Below are 21,832 nucleotides of genomic sequence, written 5' to 3'. Positions count from 1 at the left end.
AACGACATTCATAATTAATGGATTAAAGTTAAGTATGAAACTAATTACGTCTGCTTTCTGAATTCTAATTCCTTGTCATGTTCCAGACCTCACAGCAGTACAGTCCTTCCCTCCTCACACCAGCCTGCGTGAGCTAAAACGCGTGCATTTTGGCCCCCTCTAGTAACACGGTGTTGGTTCTTCTGCCAACAAAACTATAATTACCAAACTATCAGTTTAATAAGTCACAGCTGCAAAATACTAACACGAATTCTTTACAGATGAATGGCAAAACTGATAGAAGCCGACCTCGGGGAAGATCAGTTTGGATTCCGTAGAAATATTGGAACACATGAGGCAATACTGACCCTACGACTTATCTTAAAAGAAAGATTAAGGAAAGGCAAACCTACGTTTCTAGCATTTGTAGACTTAGAGAAAGCTTTTGACAATGTTGATTGGAATAATCTCTTTCAAATTCTGAAGGTGGCAGGGGTAAAATACAGGGAGCAAAAGGCTATTTACAATTTATACAGAAACCAGATGGCAGTTATAAGAGTCGAGGGGTATGAAAGGGAAGCAGTGGTTGGGAAGGGAGTGAGACAGGGTTGTAGCCTATCCCCGATGTTATTCAATCTCTATATTGAGCAAGCAATGAAGGAAACAAAAGAAAAGTTCGGAGTAGGTAATAAAATCCATGGAGAAGAAACAGAAACTTTGAGGTTCGCCGATGACATTGTAATTCTGTCAGAGACAACAAAGGACTTGGAAGAGCAGCTGAACGGAATGGACAGTGTCTTGAAAGGAGGGTATAAGATGAACATCAACTAAAGCAAAACAAGAATAATGGAATGTACCAAATTAAGTTGGGTGATGCTGAGGGAATTAGATTAGGAAATGAGACACTTAAAGTAGTAAAGGAGTTTTTGCTATTTGGGGAGCAAAATAACTGATGATGGTCGAAGTAGAGGGGATATAAAATGTAGAATGGCAATGGCAAGGAAAGCATTTCTGAAGAAGAAAAATTTGTTAACATCGAGTATAGATTTAAATGTCTGGAAGTCGTTTCTGAAAGTATTTGTATGGAGTGTAGCCATGTATGGAAGTGAAACGTGGACGATAAATAGTTTAGACAAGAAGAGAATAGAAGCTTTCGAAATGTGGTGCTACAGAAGAATGCTGAAGATTAGATGGGTAGATCACATAACTAATGAGGAGGTATTGAATAGAATTGGGGAGAAGAGGAGCTTGTGGCACAACTTGACTAGAAGAAGGGATCGGTTGGTAGGACATGTCCTGAGACACCGAGGGATCACCAATTTAGTATTGGAGGGCAGCGTGGAGGGTAAAAATCGTAGAGGGAGACCAACAGATGAATACACTAAGCAGATTCAGAAGGATGTAGGCTGCAGTACGTACTGGGAGATGAAGAAGCTTGCACAGGATAGAGTAGCATGGAGAGCTGCATCAAACCAGTCTCAGGACTGAAGACCACAACAACAACAACATTCACAGGTTTTGATGGCGCTTACCTGAGAGGAAATATTGGCCTCAGAGAGCTGCATTTTGGTCTAAAATCAGCTCTTGCTGTTGATGGGGCATTCTTTCCTGAGGTTTTAATTATTTGTGCCTGGTTCAGAGAAATGGGTTCAAGCTGCTCTGAATGAATGAGATGCTTGACAGCCTTTTGTGATAGTTTTTTCCACACTGGCTTTGTGTAAAATACTAATTTCTTGTTATAACCCAAACTATAAAAGTATGATCGGAATAAAATAAAAATGAAGTCTTGCATTATCCATGTTACCACCTAAAAATGAAATGATCAGAAAATTAGTCACACAGAATGGGGAGAACACACACACTTTCCAATAGGTACATGAGGCATTGGGAAATGTTTGAGTGAAGTAACGGTAGGGGGCAGGAAGGAGAGGGTGGAATGGAGGGTGGGTGGGGGTGAGGTGCGAAGGATTGTAATGTGATTGGCCCAGCATACAATAGGAAGGGATTACTAGAATTATTTTGATGGAAAAAGAAAAATACTGCTTGCACTTCTGAAGAACTATTTAAACTAAACTAAATTAAATTCCATCTGAACAGACCATGAAGGCCCAACAGTACTCACCGGCCGCTGTATCATCCTCAGCCCACAGGCGTCACTGGATGCGGATATGGAGGGGCATGCGGTCAGCACACATTTTCTCCCAGCTGTATGTCAGTTTACGAGACTGTAGCAGCTACTACTCAATCAAGTAGCTCCTCAGTTTGCCTCACAATGGCTGAGTGCACCCCACTTGCCAACAGTGCTCGGCAGATGGGATGGTCACCCATCCAAGTGGTAGTCCAGCCCGGCAGTGCTTAACTTCAGTGATATGACGGGAACCGGCGATATCACTGTGGCAAGGCCGTTGGCTGTAGAACTATCTGCCTGCCATTATTATACACAAATGTTTCTCAACCTCTAACAGTGACCTTATGCTGTGGTAAGTTTTGTTAAAATCAATCATATCAGTGGCTGCGGGCAAGCAGTTTATTACAGATATGTTCTTTCTCTCTGCCAGAAGCCAAAAATTGTGGAACCCTAGCACAAATTAATGGAAATGCACACAAATGGAAGCAAAAAATGCAGATGAATGAAGTCGCTGATGGGTCCTACCTCAAGGGCAACCATTATTAACTGTATGTATTTAATGAGTTATAAATCTGGAACACACCTTTTTTTTTATTATCATGATATTTATTACATACCTGGTGCAGACTGCAGAGTGTGGAAACCATTCAGAATTTTTCATTCAGCAAGTATGTTAGTAAAGAGATTTACAGCTACATCTATACTTTGTAACCGCCTCTGAAGTGCATGACACAGAGTACATTCCATTGCACAAGTTATTAGGGCTTCTTCCGATTCCATTCACATATGGTCTACAGATTGAACCATTACTTTAAATGCAGCGACAGTTAACAGCCCCCCCCCCCCCTCTATTTCCACTTCATAATATCAGTAACATTTAATACAATGAGTCCTTTTTACTTCGATTCTTTCTTTAAACTTGTACAATACACAGAGTGTAGCGGGTATAAGAGCAGATATTTCAATTGATCACTGAGGACAGTGTACTGAACAACACTATACCAGTATTTACTTCATTAGCAGACTAATAATTATAGCTAATGGAAGTAGTATATTTTTGGGTTGTTTAGAACTGCCAAGTACATGTGGCAAGAGCAAGCCATTAATGCTTATTTTCTCTTTGGCAGCAAGTCATGCGCTGAAGTGTGGAAATGTTTATGCAAAACAGTTAGTCTATACTGACAGCTGTAGTCCACTTAATGGTGCAGTTATGCCCATGCAGAAAACATCAGATTATATAGTTTGTGGGAAGAGACTTTGATGCAGACAAACAGCAACCAACACACTGATGCATGTGCATACCTGTAATCATAACTGTTACACCCTGTATAATTCCTAAGCTTAATGTCAATAGGCAAGCCTATTTTATGAAAAAGAAAAATACTTTGTACAGAACTGTGCATTTTACAGTTCAGCTCCATACTGTTTGGGTGTTGTGCACACACACACACAGATATATATATATGTTTGTGTTCGTTTGTATGTCTGTCGACCTGCTAGCACTTTCATTTGGTAAGTCACATCATCTTTGTTTTTAGATATATATATATATATATATATATATATATATATATATATATATATATATATATATATATATATATATATATATAGGGAGCCTTGTGGGAGGCTGCAAGGGAGCACTGTCATTTCTGCAGTGCCAATGCTAGCATGCTTGCTGGTGGAAGGCAGATGTTTTTTTTTTCTCTCCACACCATGTGTGCTGTGCTTATCATTTACCATTTTCTTAAATGATTTAAATTGTGGTATTAGACTAGTATTCTATTTTCAGCTACTCTGTTTGATTCTTTTTTTTTCAGTTATATTATTTTACAGAAAACTGTGGCCTTGCATCCCCAAGAAAAAAAAAAAAAAAAAAAAACATCTGTCAGTGTATGTGAACTTTAACTGCTTAAGTTTTGACAACTGTCTCTCCATCAGTAAGTTATAGTTAACAAAAGAGGTCGTTCAACACATATCTCAGCCAGGCATGGGCAACAACAAGAAATACCTTCATAGCTTTAATTCTGAATGGTATGAACAAGAAAGTAGACTTTGCGGATATGATGTAAAAATGCACTGTTTTGCTTTTCATGTGTTTTGTTTGGGGGTGCTGTAACATGGCTAAAAGATGGTTTTAGCAATATAAACAAAATGAAAGAAAAAACTGAGCAGCATGACAAATCAAAGAAGTCTTTGTTCTAGAAAATCTACCTGCAGATGGCATATCAGAAAATAATTTGGAAGAATCAGACATAATACTTCAAGAAAATGAGAAAAAACTGGTACCTCAGACATTTGATGGTGCAAATGTCATGAAAGGCAAAAAAGCAGGAGTTCAAGCAAAAATCAAAGCAGTTTATAGTTATGCACATTTTATTCAGTGTTATGTGCATCAAATTAATTTAATAATAAAAGGAGCAAGTATTACATGCAATGCAAGAAGATTTTTCTCAAACATTCTGGCTATTCCAATATTCTTCTCAAGATCAATGCAACGTGTGTCCATTCTGAAGAACAATACGGACATCAGCAATCCACATCCATCTTCTACAAGGTGGAGTTTCAACATACGGACCACTAAGAGAGTCCATAAAAATTTGCAATCTTTAAAAACAGCATTACTGGCATTCAGTGAACATAAAATGCAGATCAAACCTTAGAGGAAGCAACAGGCATTTTAAAATACCTCAATGATGATAATTTCAAGTTTTGGTTATAGCTTTCTCACAAGATTATACCTCATTTTCAAAAAATTTACAACTAATCTCAAACAATCAATGTGTTTAAAGTTAATGAATATACAACAATATTCAAAACTGCTATTTTGGAATTAATAAACTCAGAGTAGTGTCAGAATCTTTCAAACACACTCATGGTAACAGCTTTGGAAGTGTGTGACTGTATACGTGTTGATACAATGGACACGGATTCTTCCACTAAACACCTAGTAGCTGCTAAATTGTTCAGCAATAAATGCTTCCCTCATTTTAAGAATGAAAATCCTATACAAGAGGGCGTACTGACTACTGAATCATATCCCATGATTGGTTCAGAAAAATCCTGAAACTGATCTAAAAGTACATTGATAGGAAGTAAAAAAAATTGCAGTGCCAAGAAGGAGATGTGTGACATAAATGAAAGTTTGTAAGCATGTTTCAACATCTTAAAGATAATGTCTATTCAAATTTTGCACGTCACATAGAAGTGGTGCTAGTAGTGCCATATGAGGATGCAAATCTGGTTTGCTTTAAACACATGATATATCGGTTGTGTGCGTTAGCTACCTTTGAGATTTGATGTGGTGAGTTGATGTAGTGAGGAATACATTTAAGGTGAGAAAGATGTCATTATCAATACCGCACTGAGTTTGAACAAGGTTGCTTAATAGGGCTATGAGAAGCTGGATGTTCTTTCTGCAATACTGCAGAAAAACTTGGCAGAAATGTAGCCACTTTACGTGATTTCTGGCAGTGGTGGTCACGAGAATGTAAGGTCACAAGAAGGTTGGGCTCTGGATGGCCATGTGGCACTACCAAGAGAGAAGACCATCATGTTTGGCGTATAATTCTACTGCATCATACTGCATTTGCAGCAGCAATTTGAGCAGCAGTTGACACTACAGTGACACAATGAACTATTACAGATCGGTCATTTAAAGGACAGTTTTGAGCGAGATGCCCTGTAGCATGTATTCCACTGACTCCAACCACCGCTATCTGCAACGGTGTCCAGCAGGAGCTCATTGGAGGGCAGAGTGGGGATCTGTTGTGTTTTCTGATGAAAGCTGGTTCTGCCTCAGAGCCAGTAATGGCTCTGTGTTAGGAGGAGGCCAACCTATCTGCGCCCCAGACACACTGGAGTTACATCTGGAGTTATGGTCTTGGGTGTGGTTTCATTTGACAGCAGGTGCAGTCTCTTAGTTATCTCATGCACCTTGACTACAAATTTTTTTGTCAATTTTATGATTTAACCTGTTGTGTTACCATTCATGAACAGCATTCCATGATGTGTTTCCCAACATGATAACGCTCAGCCACACACCACTGCTGTGATATAACATGCTCTACAGAGTGTCAACATGTTGTCTTGGCCTGCTCAATCACCAGATCTGTCTCCAATAGAGCACATTTGGGGCATCATCGGATGACACCTCCAGTGTCATCCACAACCAGCATTAATCATCCCTATATTGAGTGACCTAGTGCAATAGGTATGGAACTCCATCCCACAAACTGATGTCTAGCACCAGTACAACAAAATGCATGCACATTTGCATGCTTGCATTCAACATTCTGGCAGTTACACCAGTTATTAACGTACTTGCTGATGATAGCTACAAGCTGCCACTATTTAAACACTTCTGCATGCACTGTAATTAGCCAATTCTTGTCTTCAGGATTGTGATAATGATACATAAGGGGTTGGAGTATATCAATGAATTCCTTATTTGAAGATTTCCATGGTATTCCTCAAGTGTAAAACAAACCTGTGACCATTTGTGCTCCTTTTCTTGATTTATGCTCAACATACCTTGTTAGTCTTATCTGGTATGGGGCCCAACCACTTAAATTATATTCTAGGATGAGTCACATGAGTGTTCTGTAAGACATCTCCTTTGTAAACTGATTGCATTTTTATGTTATCCCGCCAATGAACCAAAATATGCCACCTTTCTTAGCTATGACTTAGCCTAGGTGATCATTCCATTTCAAATCCCTACCAACTATTAGAGGTTATGCAAAATGAAATGGACTCTGCATAGAAATGCATTTTCATCTGAACTATTGGATGAGTGCATTTCCTTTGTTTGAAGATGTGACTACTTCATTTGCGTGGTTCCTATTGAGCTGTGCACTTTGTCTGACGAGGCACAAATTGTCAACCCTGTCGCCGGTCGACTTACGTACTTCAATCATTCTCACTCCTATCTCTCTTCTAGACAGCATGCCATCACAGTATCACAATGTACCATAGGTGCTGTGAAGGTGCTTCATAGTAAGGCACGGGAGACTGTGAGCATCATCAAAATATTTATGTTGGAAGAGGGAATGAGGGAGTAAAATTTCCATTAACAAGTGTGCTAGAGGGGGTAGCAGCAGTCACTAGCATTTCCAAATACCCAATAGAGAGAATAAAGAAGGAGGAAGAAAATGTAGATGCAAATACTTTCAAAAGATTCTCTACTCAATGAAAAATGTGGGAAAAGGAGAAAAATAAGGGTATAAGTAGATAATTTTGAAGAACTGGTAGTCACAAGGCAAATAAATAATTTAAATGTGACAAAGAAACACTGCCAGACACTAAAGTCACTACTTCTGTTTACCAGAGATAACACTTAATTTAAAGAAAGCATTTATGATCCTTAATCCATAAGTTAGGTTTCAGGTATGACAGGCCCGATCTTACATTTATGTTAAAATGCTCACATAATACATACCGTGTGACATACCAGGTGAAGAAGGTTATCAGATAAGGGAAGATCCTACTTGGATATTTTGATAAATGAAGTATACATACTGACTTCCTGAATAACATTAAAAATCACCATAGAGAAGGCAGATCCATTGTGCATGTTGCTGAAACATATATTCACAGTTCTTGCACTAGATACAAGTGATCGGATGGGTCAATGAAAGGGATAAAAGTATATCTTTCAAAAGAACAATATCTCACTCTAGTACACGCACATACTGAACATGTGTCATGTGAATGTATAGTTGCACAGAATGCAAGAAATTTATTTGTCTATTGAAAATAAGTAAATGGTTCCCCCTACAAGAGAAAATGCACTTTAAATATTGAAGTCAGGGAGTAAAACTGGATATTACTATGAGAAGATGAATGCTGTAAAGTTTTCAAGGTAATTAACTGAGCCTTTACTAATCACTTCAAATGCCTGTTTGATTGAATTCCAGACTTCTTTGTATGGGGTAGCTGGAACAAAAATTCATATCCAACTTCTTGAGTAGTTCCATGACTGTGTTTGACAATGAAAGTTATTACAACATACTAGAAGAAAAACCATCAACAATGAACAGCAATAAAGATGACATGGCAAACTGGTTAAACTGAATTATACCCCTTAATAAAAAGAAACACAATTGAAAATGTGTTTACTATACACAAAGTCTGGCTCATTATGAACATATTTATAAATCAGAGCATTATTTCCTGTTAGTATGTGTTGTTGCATAATAGCACTCATTGGTAACAGACCCTGGGTGTTAAACTATTTTTTAAAGTGTAACAGTAGTGCTTCCACAGCTCGCTAGTCAGTGTCCTGCAGATGACACACTTTGTATTGTGATGTAGAATCACTGACAGTGTCCGTGGTCATTATTTTGTGGCGGCGTTCGTAGCGACAAACACTTCGCTGTAGAAACGGCTTACGAAGTCACCGCCACACTTTTAATAGCGGGGCGACCGGTCCGCTGGAACAGTGAACAGAAAGATGAAAACCCAAACACTCTGATTAAATAAAAGTCGGTACTTATCTTTATTAACGAAGATACAGGAACACAGTAGTGAACTCCGTGTCTACAGGAATCTGTCTAGTTCAAATCGGAGCGGCTAGGTCAGCATCGGCTGACGACAAACAACAACTCTGCTGCGATGAACACACAACTGACTAGCAAGTACACAAATCGGTGGCGAGTATACAACTGAGCGGCGAATACAGAACTGTCCTAGCGTTCGCGACTCCAGCGCTTAAGAAGCCAGAAGCCAGCGGTGGCGCGCGCAGACTTGCGGCGATTTCCTGTATCGCTGGCGCTGCTTATGCGGACGGCGTCCGGACTTTGATGCTGCCAACCTTTTGGCAGCGGGCTCGGTTGGCATTACTGGCTAGGATATAACACATTACATGACCTACCTATATCCTCTTCATATGAAATATCCAATGTGGTCATTATAAAGCCCTTTTGCAAACTCACATCATGGATACCAAAATAATCCAGACTAACTGGAACCATACATTCATCTCCACGTTACTTATGCATAATATGCTTCCGAGCACAAAACAATGCAATGTATCCAAATGCTCATTACTTCCAAGTGGCACAACCACACACATTTCCTGCAATAAGTTTGTGCCTACAGAGACCCAAACAAATTTCCATGTACCTGAAGATATGTTATCATGGAATCAATTTTTTACATACATGTACATCCTGCAGTTGGCAACACTTTCATGATTGGTGCGACTTGTGACACTGCCTTGCTTGCACAGTATCACCCAGTGAAAACAAATTCCCTCCAAGCTCAACTGTATACAGCAAAAGATAGATTTTAACATTATGTTTAACAAGGAAATCAAACCTGAGAATTGCAGAATACCCTTCACTAACTTGTGGGAACACCTCCATATGCTTAGAAAAAGTCTTAGCTCAAATGCTGAACTTGAGCAGTTTTGTCCCTATTGAACTTATATCATTATCACCAACTCCATGTAACCTATAATTTTGCGACTGTAGTTTCTTTCTACCCAAGATAACTAGCACAGCAAGCGATAGATGTGCTCCTACAGTTATTAACAACAAGATAACTAGCACAACAAGCGATAGATGTGCTCCTACAGTTATTAACAACCTATGTTCCTTGTGACTAACTAAATTCCACAAGCAGCGTTCCATCTCTGCATCTAATTATGCAGTAGAATACTTTACTCAAAATGCTCACTGATAGTTGATAAATTCCCACTTGAGTTTAATGAACACTTTTGTCAATACCTATTTTTCCATTTCTCACTCCTGTGCTTTGTGACCTAGGTGTCCACACTCTTCACACTCCAGCTGATGAAAAAGTTGTTGGAGATGGCCCTCACAACTACACCTGTGACATTTTATTACTGAAGAATCAGGAGTTTCCATTTTTCTTAACCCTATAGGATATTTCAGCTGGAATATCATGCATAAATATCTCCAGAGCCCTGTTCTCAGCTTTACAATGGAGCATAATATTGCCTTCCTCATTCTGTGTTAGCTCGTAGGTTTGTACATTGATCTATCAAATCCTATCTGATAATGATTTGATGGGCTTGTTACACTTTTGAGCTAATATATTCCATTTCTCACAAAAGAAGTGAGTAATGTTCTGCTTATGACAGTGGGACCATCATGCTTCATCTACCTGCCAGGAGATGTTTCATTAGGAAAACCCCTCAGATGCCTGAATGAGTGTGCATCCTGGAGGGTCTCATGGTAAGTAATATATGCTTTAGCCTCTCCAATGAACCGCAAATTGGCTCTACCAATGCACATTCCGTTAGATCAACCGCCCAGTCTGACTGTAATTAAAACGTCATGAGAAACACAGTTATGCCCATTGTTTCCCTGCCAGAAAAATGTGTTATGAAATTTGCTATTGCAAGTTAGATAGAAGGAGAGCGTACACATGGTACAATCTTAACTTCCCAAACTGGCCCTAGAACTTGTTGCTTGTCAGCATGCTGTAACTCTGCCTGGTCCTTGTAATTTTCTATTTCCCCAGTTTTCTGTTCAAGCGCTGCTTCTAACCCAACATCCTGCTACATCATAGTGGCAACAGAATCACCCATATTAGCGATGTGTTTTCTACCAGCATCTTCCGTATTCTACTACTGCCTAAACAATAACGGAATATCCACCCCTGGGGCAGAAGGGTTACTATAACATTAAAAAAATAAAATAAAATAAAAATTTTAAAAAATAATAAATAAAAAACATGTATACATCACACATATTCTGTTACCCTTTGCCACTTCCCATGTGTAGTGCACACCTTACCCATTTACCCATTAAGGGGAACTCTACTGTTCTCCATCCAATAGTGGAGATTGAGAAATTCGCTTGCGATATGGTCACAGAATTGCGTGAACCTCTGGTTTAGACTTTCTACTCTACTCCAATACATAGGTCTGCAATCAACCCTGGGTATGCACTACAAATAGTCAGCTTAGCCTGCACCCCATGCGTGATTCTAGTTGACTTCACCATATAAACCATCCACCAAGAGAAACAGAGAATGGCCTCAGGACCTAAGCAGCGGACATCATTTGTGCCGACATGTGCAACTATTTACAGCTGACTGCACCCAGGGTGCTTGATAGCTGCTGCCAGAGCCTTCTCCATGTTTTGGACAAGACCCTCAACCAAAATATGGAGTGCACACTGGTGTTCTTTCTTGTCTGCTTGCTACTTCCCTGAGGGGCTCCATTACCTGCCTCATGTTTGAGCTCTGAATTACTAGCACACCCGCCTTGCCCGGACTGAGTAGGAATCTCTGCTGCTGACCCAACAGGAGAGATGTCCTGTGCGGGCTCAGACGTATTATCAACAATGGGCAGGACCTTATACCTGTTGCAAAGGTGTAAGGAGCCAAATGTGCAGTGCGTTCTATCTTTTGCCTTCCGACCAGTGACACGTGAACCCACCATTGTCCACTAGTCATCCTTAAGTGAATACAGACCTGTGAGATATTGCTTATCAGAAGTTGAAGTGACAACTGGGTCACCAAGGGATTCGAATGGCACCAAAGGCTTCACAGGTCTCATTTCCAGTGCACTGACACCATCACAGCTTTGAGCAGCAGCCAGAAGCCTATTGATCGTGTTCAATGCAGTTTCCACCTGTTTATGGACAGTGACCAATTTCCCTTGTTTCTGTGTACTACAAGCACAGTTCCTAAACATGTCATACTGTGAGTGCATGTGCGTGTAAAAAAAGATTTACTGCATAAGATTTATAAAAAATATGAACCAAGCAGTCTGGGCTTATTGAGAAAGAAAAAGAAGAAGTAGTGCAACACAAAAGAGAAAATTACCTGAATGTGGCGAAATTGAGGCCGGGATGTACAAGAGATATAAATGAGAAGAACAAAAAAACCACTAAAACCTGTTCTCAAGAAATTTAAGAATTTAAACTAAAATGCAGACAGTAAATGAAAAAATGTAGCGCCTTTTCAGAAGGTCATTACTACTCACGAACTAGATGCTTGATTGTGATGTCCTGCTGCAGAGACAGTGGCTGCCTCACAACTGATTATGCTCCAGTTCAAGAACTTGTTGATGGCTTGTAACAGGACAATAATGATGATTATGTTGAGGATGCTGACAGCAATACAGGACAGGCAGAAGAATGTGCTGATTCAAAACTTGTTTTTACAAACCATATAAGTCCTGTATTCTTTTGTGAGATTGAAACAAAAGAATCCAAGCTTGTGATAACAAGTTGACAAGCTGAATAAGTATATTTTGGATACAAATCTTTGTCTGAATGAACAAATCACAAGGATTCTGTTTCCTGTGTTGGATTCAGCCATGATGGAATGTATGCTGCAACTGCTTATGTGTCTGGAATTATCTAGGAGTGGGAAATGCCAACCAAAGTTCTGTCGTGGTTTTACAGGTGCTTGACAATGACACATAGTCAAAACTAGCTAATCGCACAATTAAAACAAATCACATTACAGCCTACTATTGACCATGTTTATATTTAATGAACATCTGGAGGCTATGGATCTGTATGAATACAACGTTTTTAAGTGGAATTATTATGCCAGATGGAAAAAGAGTTGTGGGGTGTGAGTCAAGAATAATAAAAGTATTTGATACACAGTCAGTCAAGCTAATACAACATATCATATCTGATGATGCGCACAGTAGTAGTGTCACTGGATTGAATGCATTCCATGATAACAACCTTATAAACTTTGACTTTGCCTGTTGTTAACCCTATACTTTGTTGCAACCTTCTGAACCTACTGCTTCATTAAAGAATCACAATGCGCATGTTCGGTTCAGGTAGTTTTCAAGTATACACAGACTATGCTCCAAATTTTTTTTTACAGGTTTTTTGTTTTACAGCTTGTGTAAGTTCTCTGGAATTTTCAATGATAGATTGTTGATATCTGTTGACAGCATTTCTATTAAAACTATTTCTACTCAGTTTGGATTGCAGTGATTAGGAAAAAAACTGTAGAAACTAGGACACCACACCTTTTAAAATTCTGTTCATGATGTACACATGTTGTTTATTTGTCCTAAAAATTTCTAGTAGTTCATAATGAGGTCCTTCTGCCTCTATACACAATTTTTTTAACAATATTTTGCATGACTTTTCTGCACTGAGAAAATACCACTTGTCAAAAGTTGTGGAGGTTTGTCTGTTTTACTTATTCAATTTTGTAACTGAACTAGTTAATCCTGCAATGTCTTGACATTGTTAAATATGTATGGGAATTGAACAGACATCTTAATTTCTTTCTCCCCCCAAATATATGTCCCTCTCCTCCTTCCTCCTCTCCATGTCCATTTCCTCCCCCCCCCTCCCCCCTGACCTTGAGCCTTGTTTATTGTTCTTGACTATGAAATCTTGATTGGAATTTGAAGTAGCTTAAAATAAATGCATAAATCAGTTGGGATCATTAGTATGCGAGGTGAGAGACCTCTCCTGCTTCTGGATCTATATGGACAGCAGCTTCAATCACAGTATTTTGCGCAGGTTTAATTTGCAAATGGGTAGGATCACAAAGTTTCAGATGATTCAAATTCTGTAATAGTATTCTAATCACAAGCCGATAAGCCATAAATACAACTTTTCTGTTTTCTGTGAAAACCACTAAGACAAAGAAAACAAAACAGCACATAGTGATGTACACAATTTTTGTTTAAAATTATATATAAGAAGAAAGAATAAGTACGTGAAGAAGCAACTTGTGTAATAATTTAAATGCCCTACTATCATTGTTAAAATTGCAAGAACGAAAATGAAGCAACATTTTCACAGTACAGCATAGCATTTTCCTTCTCATAGTCAGTTTCAACAGAATTTTATTCATATAACGAAAGAAAATATGTCATTGGGCACTATGTCAGGAGATTAGGATTGGGGATGGGGGTTATTTGATAGCCTAAGGATGCAGGGTGTATGACTGTGTCCTGTGCAGAATGAAGTGGGACACTGTCATGGAAGCAGAACACCCTCTTGAGCAGCTTCCGTCAACCTTTTGTCTTGACAGCCTCTTGTAATCTCACCAGGTGATTTTGGTAATATGATCCTGTGATGGTTTGCCTCTTATGAGTATAATCTGTTAGCAACATAGCAAAAGACCACTGCAGATCCAAAAAGCACTCAACAACACTTTGCCTGATAACTCCCAGTTCCTTCTTTGCTTGGGGGTTATAGTGATATGTACAGAGATACACCCACCACTCATTCTTGGCTTTTAGTAGATGCTAAAGAAGATATCTTGTATGTGATGATCCCACTACAATATCAAATTCTACGCACTAAAATAATATTCTGTATAAACATGCTCAACATCAGACAGGCATGAGACAAATCTATACGGACAGTTCAAAATACAAAGAACCAACAGGTTGCTCTTATACAGACACAAGAGACTGCAGGCCAGAAAACTCGAAACTACCTCAGAATACATCAATAATATCAATAATGTCAATAATGCAACCATAATGCAGTTCTTAAATAAGCAGAATGGGGTAGCAATGCTGTATTATCAGACTCCCATTTGCATTGGTACTATAGCATCCTTTTACATACAATATTTTAGGATTAGGGTGGAAACATAGAAAATGTGAAAGATACACAGCACTATTCTAGGGGAGAATGAGGGTGGGGGAGAGGGGAATGGCTAGCCAAACAATCAACCTTCAGTTAGTTGCAATACAATAATAAAATACTGGCCTTTATTTTTTCAAGCAGAAAAACAACATGGTTACTAACCTGTAATGGAATGTACTATAGATACAATTATCCAAATATATCTTAACAGCAGTGATACGCAGTTGTTAATCATGATTGCAGGACATCAGTAAAATCATGGATTCTGCTTAAGATTCCTCTTCTAGATATGCATGTCAAATACATCAAACCACATATGTGGGCATGAAAATGCTGTGTTTCACATTTTATATGTTGTTTGTCTGAGGGAGAAAAAGAGGAGGAGAGGAAAGGGGGCAGCAGCACATACAAGAATAGACTCATGAACTTATGCTACCTACAAGCTCAAGAATGTTACTAGGTTCTAGTAAGTTCGTTGAGTATCACAAAATATACAACTATTTTAATGAACATTGGTTTCAATATAATCAGTGCCAATTACTGTGGCAATGGCTCTATTTGCTACTGCCACTGTAGTTTGTATTTTTGTAAGTAGTTTACAGTATCGCTGGTGCACTGTTGCTTCGGGTGTGGGGAAAACCATTACACTTTATTCCCTTTAACGAACACAAAAACCACAGTTTATCAAACAAGTGACAAATACAGTTATTTCACCACTTTACAATGACAGTCTGTAACTTGGCCCAATGATTTAAACTTACCTTTAACAAAAGGCACTTCTTCATTTCATAGGATGATATAGCTTTCAGCCAGGATATTGACTTCATATTTAAATGACAAATAAGAGGTACCAGGTCATGAACAGTATCTGCTGATGATAATGTTAATCTATGCACAAACTTCATAATCTGCTTTTTGTTGTACAGTGTGCCTAGTAGAGCTTTTGGGAATGTTTTACTGATAGTTACATTGAGAAATCCAAATAGTTCTTTATCTGTAAGTGGCATTTCGGAGTTCCCTGTGCAGCGCTTTAATATTTCTTTGTAATGAGTACTGCGGTGCTTCCTGATTAAACTCTGTAACACTGTCTTTAGGTGTGTAAAGTCATTGCTGATATTCTTAGATGGATTGCCATCTATCTCCCCAACATCCTTGTGCAAAATAATGCTGAGTAATGTATCGCTGTTTTGGATACTTAAATTATATTGATCACTGTTCCACTGAAATCTCAAATCTCGTGGTTTCAGAAACTCGACTTTTGGATGAAATTTTACTGAATACCTCTCACCAGAGGTTCTCTTCTGTACATGTTGTTCAATGAAAGGTTTGTATATCTTTCGTTTCTTGGACCTTCTCCTTTTACCATTACTTGACGTAGATGGATGCTCATTTCCATCAGTAACTCTTTCTCCACAAGACATTTTTGTCCTGTCCTCTGCCTTTTCAGAGCTGTGGCTTTCCCTGCAAAAATAAAACACTTTGACAAAAAAAAAAAAAAAAGCATAGGCGGAATACCAGATGGGACAGGTATGGAGAGAGAATGCTCACTCCAGTATTTTTACATATATACATTTTAGCTGCAATTAGTGCCTTGCACCTAAAGGAGTTCTAAATACAGTTGAAAGTAAACTGCTGAAATAAAATTTTGCATCACCTATATAAATATGCATAAATCTTTGTGCTTAGATTCAAGAGAAATAGAAGAATAAACCTTATAGAACTAAAAGAAATAATTTTACAGTAAAAAAAACATAATGGCAATCTGTTCACAAGTGTACACGTGTGAAGTCACACCCCGATATGTAGCATTGTTCAACACTGTTTGCTACACTCTGTGCCTCGTAATAAGCTTAGATTCCTCTTAGCATGCTGCCAACAATGTGGTTGAGATGTTACCGATCAAGTCTGCCTCCTTGACAGCAGACCTCTTGAGGCCATCCAATGTCTGCGGAGAGTTCCTGTGACAACACACTGTATGCTCTAACTGGTCCCAAGCAGCCCTTAATCGTATCCATTTTGACAGATGCCGCACATCAAGCTATTTCATTCAGTTGATTGTTGTCACCTACAGGAAGGTGATCACAAGCTGAGAGTGGTGTGCTTGTGCGTTATTAGTCCTGAAGGACAAATCACTACAGAAATGTTAGCTGGAGGGCTGAGCAATATATTGGAGTTACCTGTCTCAATGCTGCGTAGGCCACAAATTATCCTTGATAACAATGGATGCCCAACATCTGTACTTGTACCAGCAGAAAACAAGTTAGAGCCATTTATCTGCCGAGACTATTATACAGCATGCAAGAGAGATCTATCGGTGCCAGCCTCTACACTCTACTACACGACAATCACCAAGCATCTGAAGCAGGTACCATTGATCCAGGTTCCACTCCTGGTGTGTGTGTGTGTGTGTGTGTGTGTGTGTGTGTGTGTGTGTGTGTGTGTTGGAGTGGGGGTGGGGGGGAGGTGCAGTGAGGTTATCAGTGCCCTCACAAAAAGTAGTAGAAATTAATGTTGTTAATACATTAACAATGTTATAAAAGTAGAAAGCGGCAATCTGACACAAAATTGCACTCCCCCCCCCCCCCCCCCCCATCTCACTCATGGATACTTGCACAATTACACTATCTCACATCCTACAAGATAAAGTAAACGTGATCAGATGTTCCAAAGCTGTCAATTAACACACAAGTAATGGAAGAAGCTAAGTTAACTACAGAGGAGTATGTGACTAGATGATCACTTACAAAAAGTACCCACGAACCAGCCACACTGAACAAATATTAAATATTTCTCCTTAAAATTTTAGGGACACACTGAAAATTTTACACAACCTTAAATGACTTACAACATTTGTATCATTGTCAGCTGACATAGAGGCACTTCTGTAGGTAAATTAGCTGCTGCCCTCACTTCAATATAAAACACAGTCCACTAAAATTTGGTGCAGTGATCTGCATGCCACAAGCACCACACGCTGAAGGGTCCTCCATCTGGAGCAAGAAGCCATATGTGGTAAGGCTGTGTCCAATGTAAAGACGAGTAACAAGGACTTCATCCCATCTGTGTGGCTGTGTGCCGTAACCAAGCTGTCGACTTTACTAGACACAACTTATTGTCTTTAGCTTTCAGCCACTCTTCTTCCCCTCTATGCATGACTCTATACCTCAACCGTGAGATAGTAGCATGTAGCAGGCTATAACACTTAACTACTTGATAATGGTGACATGCTCCTTGCCATTTCATTTCCATTAATACCCATGTGCCCTGGTACACAGTAGACAGACATCTCCTTCCTCATCCTGGACTACTTTACCTTCCTGGTACTTCTACACATGGCTCTATACCTCAACAGTAAGATGGTAGCAAGTACTAAGTTGGAATACTTAATTACACCTCCTTGGCTGCTACATATGCCATTTCATTTCCACTAATACCCATATGCCATTGTACTCAGTAGATAGGCATCTCCTTTCCCAGGTCCTGTAAGTGGAGATGGATGTCCTGCATATCCTGGACTACTTTATCTGTTTGGTACATCTACATATATTCTCTGCAACTACTGTGAAGTGTATGGCAGACATTACATCCCATTGTACTAGTTATTAGCATTTCTTCCCATTTGGTTCACATATGGAGCGCAGGAAGAATGATTGTTTATATGCCTCTGTGCATGATGCTACTCTTGTCTTCAAAATCCCTTTGTGAGTGATACTAGGGCTCCCACAAGTTTTCCCAAGCGAAATTCCCTGATTTCCAGACAAATTCCCTGACAAATTGAGAGAGCTCGAGGATAATATTAAAATCAACATCTTTTGTAATGAACTGTTTTTAGATGGAGAAAGCAAGCCAAATTGTACATGTGTTTCATTAAGATCACTGTTGCTATTTTATTTCGATAAAACGAAACATATTTGGTGACAAAAATATGAATTTCCTTGGAGTTGCAAGACAATTTTAAAATACCTTCACTGATTTCAGAAATAATCTCATAAAAAGGTAGGCCTCTTAAAAGAAGAGTACAAGACAGGGAAGAGTTGTGGTATATCATTTTTTCTGTATCAATTTTAATCCTTTTAAGTTTTCTTTTATATCCATCAGTGCTTCTTCAAATACAGTGAGGCAAATGTTAAACTGAAGCCACAGGTTTCAAGTGCACAAAAATGGGAATAGAGTATTATAAGAAGGTATGGTGCAAATATGAAAAAGAATGACCTGAAACCAATAAGAGTATGAAAAAGGAAAATAAAAGAAAACCAAAACCAAAAGCAGAACATAAAATGTTTAGTAGCCACTACATTTTCTCCTCATCTTCACAATAGCTGGGTCCCTCTAATTCTGTGATCTGATTGACTTCATACTTCTTCCTTATATTTCCAACCTATCCCTCTTTCCTCCCTAAGGAACAATAGTTCCGAAAGTGTGTATTGGGAGTAATGGAGTTTCCTCTCCTGAAAGCTAGAATATCCACTGGCCACCATTTTTTTCTGTGTGAGATTTTAGAGAAACTAAGACGGCAGGTAACACAGTACCTAATAACAGAGACAAAAATTATACAAGCAGTGAAAGTCTTTTTAAAAGGTTTGTATATTTCAACAGATGACTCAGAAACTCTGATAGTTAATAATAAAACTAATGACATCCCTGTGGTGTCACTGACAGACACCACACTTGCTGGTGGTAGCCTTTAAATCGACGCGGTCCGTTAGTATACGTCGGACCCGCGTGTCGCCACTGTCAGTGATTGCAGACCGAGCGCCGCCACACGGCAGGTCTAGAGACAGATCCTAGCACTCGCCCCAGTTGTACAGCCGACTTTGCTAGCAATGCTACACTGACAAATACGCTCTCATTTGCCGAGACGATAGTTAGCATTGCCTTCAGCTACGTCATTTGCTACGACCTAGCAAGGCGCCATTATCAGTGTATATTGAGATTATATAAAGTATCAACAAGAGCGATGTACACCCATTAAGGATTAAAGTTAAGTATCCCAGCAACTACGTTCTTTTCTTACTAGACTCAACTACTTTACTGTTCCAGACCTCACGCCAGTCTGCATGAGCTTAATTGCGTGCATTTCGGCCTCCTCTAGCAACACGGTGTTGGCTCTTCTGCCAACACTACAATCACTTCAATAGTGTCTGCCGAGGTGTATAGGCCATCCAAGACTCTTTTTTATTAAGAAATCATAGGCTACTCAGACTTGTGACTGTAGAGCAGAACACATTCAGTAAAATTATCACCAACCACATAGCAATAATGTCAGATTGTAATCAGACAAGGTACAAGATAAAGGACATACAAAGGGGCAAACACATCTAATACATTAATGATAAGGGAGTACAGTCTGCTGTTTTCCTAGGGCTCTAAAAGGTTGCATAAAGGCAAAGACACTAATATGTGCCTGCTACGCATATATTCATACACATTTAAAATATGGATGTATATCCTTGGGAAATTGCCCAGCAGTCAAACAAAGAAAAAGAACAAGTGGAGATGCTGAGTCGTAGATAGGCACAACAAAAAACATTTTCACAATTATAGCATTTGGCCATTAAGGCCTTTGTCAACAATAGACACACACACACACACACACACACACACTCACACACACACACACATGACTGCAGTCTCAGGCAGCTGAAACCAGGCTGTTGTTGACAAAGGCCTTAATGGCCAAAAGCTACAATTGTGAGAATCTTTTTGTTGTGCGTCTCTGCATCTCCACTATATGGTGAGTAGCAGTTTTCCTTCTCTAATATTGTTACATTCCATCCTGGATTTTCCTTTGTTTGAAAAAGAACAAGAAGGATTATTACAGGGAGTACAGATAGACAGTGATGTAAACAGATATTAGAAACCTGAAAGAGCTACCACTACCTTGTAAGTTTATGCTTGACACACAAATGTATATTTAAAATGATGTAATTGGAAATGATAATACTATTAGACAAAAATCGTGACTTACATAATCACAATACTAGATTAAAAGGTAACTTGGGTGTGCCCTAAACAATATAAGATTTTACCAGATGGTAGGCTACATGCTGTATGGAAATCAAACTGTTCAATAAATTGCCAACTGATATAAAATGTGTACAAAATATTAATGCAGTTGAAAGATCTATCAGAGAACATCTACAGTACCACTGCTTCTATATAGTAAGTGAATACTTGAACTGCATAAATGTACAGGGTGAAGCAAAATTTGCACACTTGAGCTTCACAGCGTGACTCCTCATGTGCCAGTGATAAAATAATGCCTCTCACAAAATTTCAGCCAGTAGAAAAAGGACGTTAAAGAGTGGCAATCTGGCAACACTGTAACCACATGTATGGTAACTACCTTTGTCAGCACACATTAGTTGTACTGTACAGTTAGTGCAGTGGATAGAGTTTTGGATTAACATGCAGGATGTTATGGGTTTGATCCTGGGTTGGGGTGCATTGTTTTTATTTGCTAATCTCATTCTGACATTTCATACTGTAATATAAGCCATTTCTTAGGTCACATGTATACTAAATTTACAACATTTTGTAACTCTGAATGTAGCAAATACATGATTAAACAAATAAGAAATAGACAGTTGAAACAAATGACCTGTCATAGGACACAGTAACTACAAAAACAATATCAATTTTGAGATACTAAAGATGGTAGCACAGTACAATAACACAACATCTACTTGTCATTTATACTCTGTTATCCTCAGAACAACAGATGCTGAAAGTGACCTCCCTGTATGTCCAAACATTGTGCAAGCCACCGGATCATACAGCTCCGGACCCTTTGCAGCAAAGCTGCGTCCACAGTAACAAGAGCAGCATTAACAGGTGCTACAAGTTCTCCGACATTCATCGGCGAAGTAGTACACATGCTCCTTCAGGTGTCCCCACAGGAAGAAATCCAGGGGTTTTAGGTTGGCTGCTGGTCGCTGTGGTCGAGCGGTTCTAGGTGCTTCAGTCTGAAACAGTGCTGCTGCTACGGTCACAGGTTCAAATCCTGCCTCGGGCATGGATGTGTGTGATGTCTTTAGGTTAGTTAGGTTTAAGTAGTTCTAAGTCTAGGGAACTGATGACCTCAGATGTTAAGTCCCACAGTGCTTAGAGCCATTTGAACCATTTTAGGTCAGGTGAATGGGGTAGCCTTATAACTGGACCT

General features: G+C 39.1%; 1 protein-coding gene across 1 annotated transcript in view; it reads right to left on the bottom strand.

Annotated features, from left to right (window-relative positions):
* Positions 1-15,816, bottom strand: part of LOC126146873 (telomerase reverse transcriptase-like) — a 190,050-nt gene extending 174,234 nt beyond the window's left edge. The window contains exons 1-2 of the mRNA XM_049915650.1: positions 15,432-15,816; positions 1,512-1,786 (exon numbers count right to left, since the gene is read on the bottom strand). Of these exons, the coding sequence (XP_049771607.1) occupies positions 1,512-1,786; positions 15,432-15,677 (521 nt within the window). The 5' untranslated portion in view covers positions 15,678-15,816. The remainder of the gene's footprint in view (positions 1-1,511; positions 1,787-15,431) is intronic.
* Between the last annotated feature and the right edge of the window lie 6,016 nt (positions 15,817-21,832).

This window comes from Schistocerca cancellata, chromosome 2, assembly GCF_023864275.1.
Source record: "Schistocerca cancellata isolate TAMUIC-IGC-003103 chromosome 2, iqSchCanc2.1, whole genome shotgun sequence".
Lineage (NCBI taxonomy): Eukaryota > Metazoa > Arthropoda > Insecta > Orthoptera > Acrididae > Schistocerca > Schistocerca cancellata.
The sequence above is the reverse complement of the archived record's forward strand: the minus strand, read 5'-3'. Positions and strand labels throughout refer to the sequence as shown.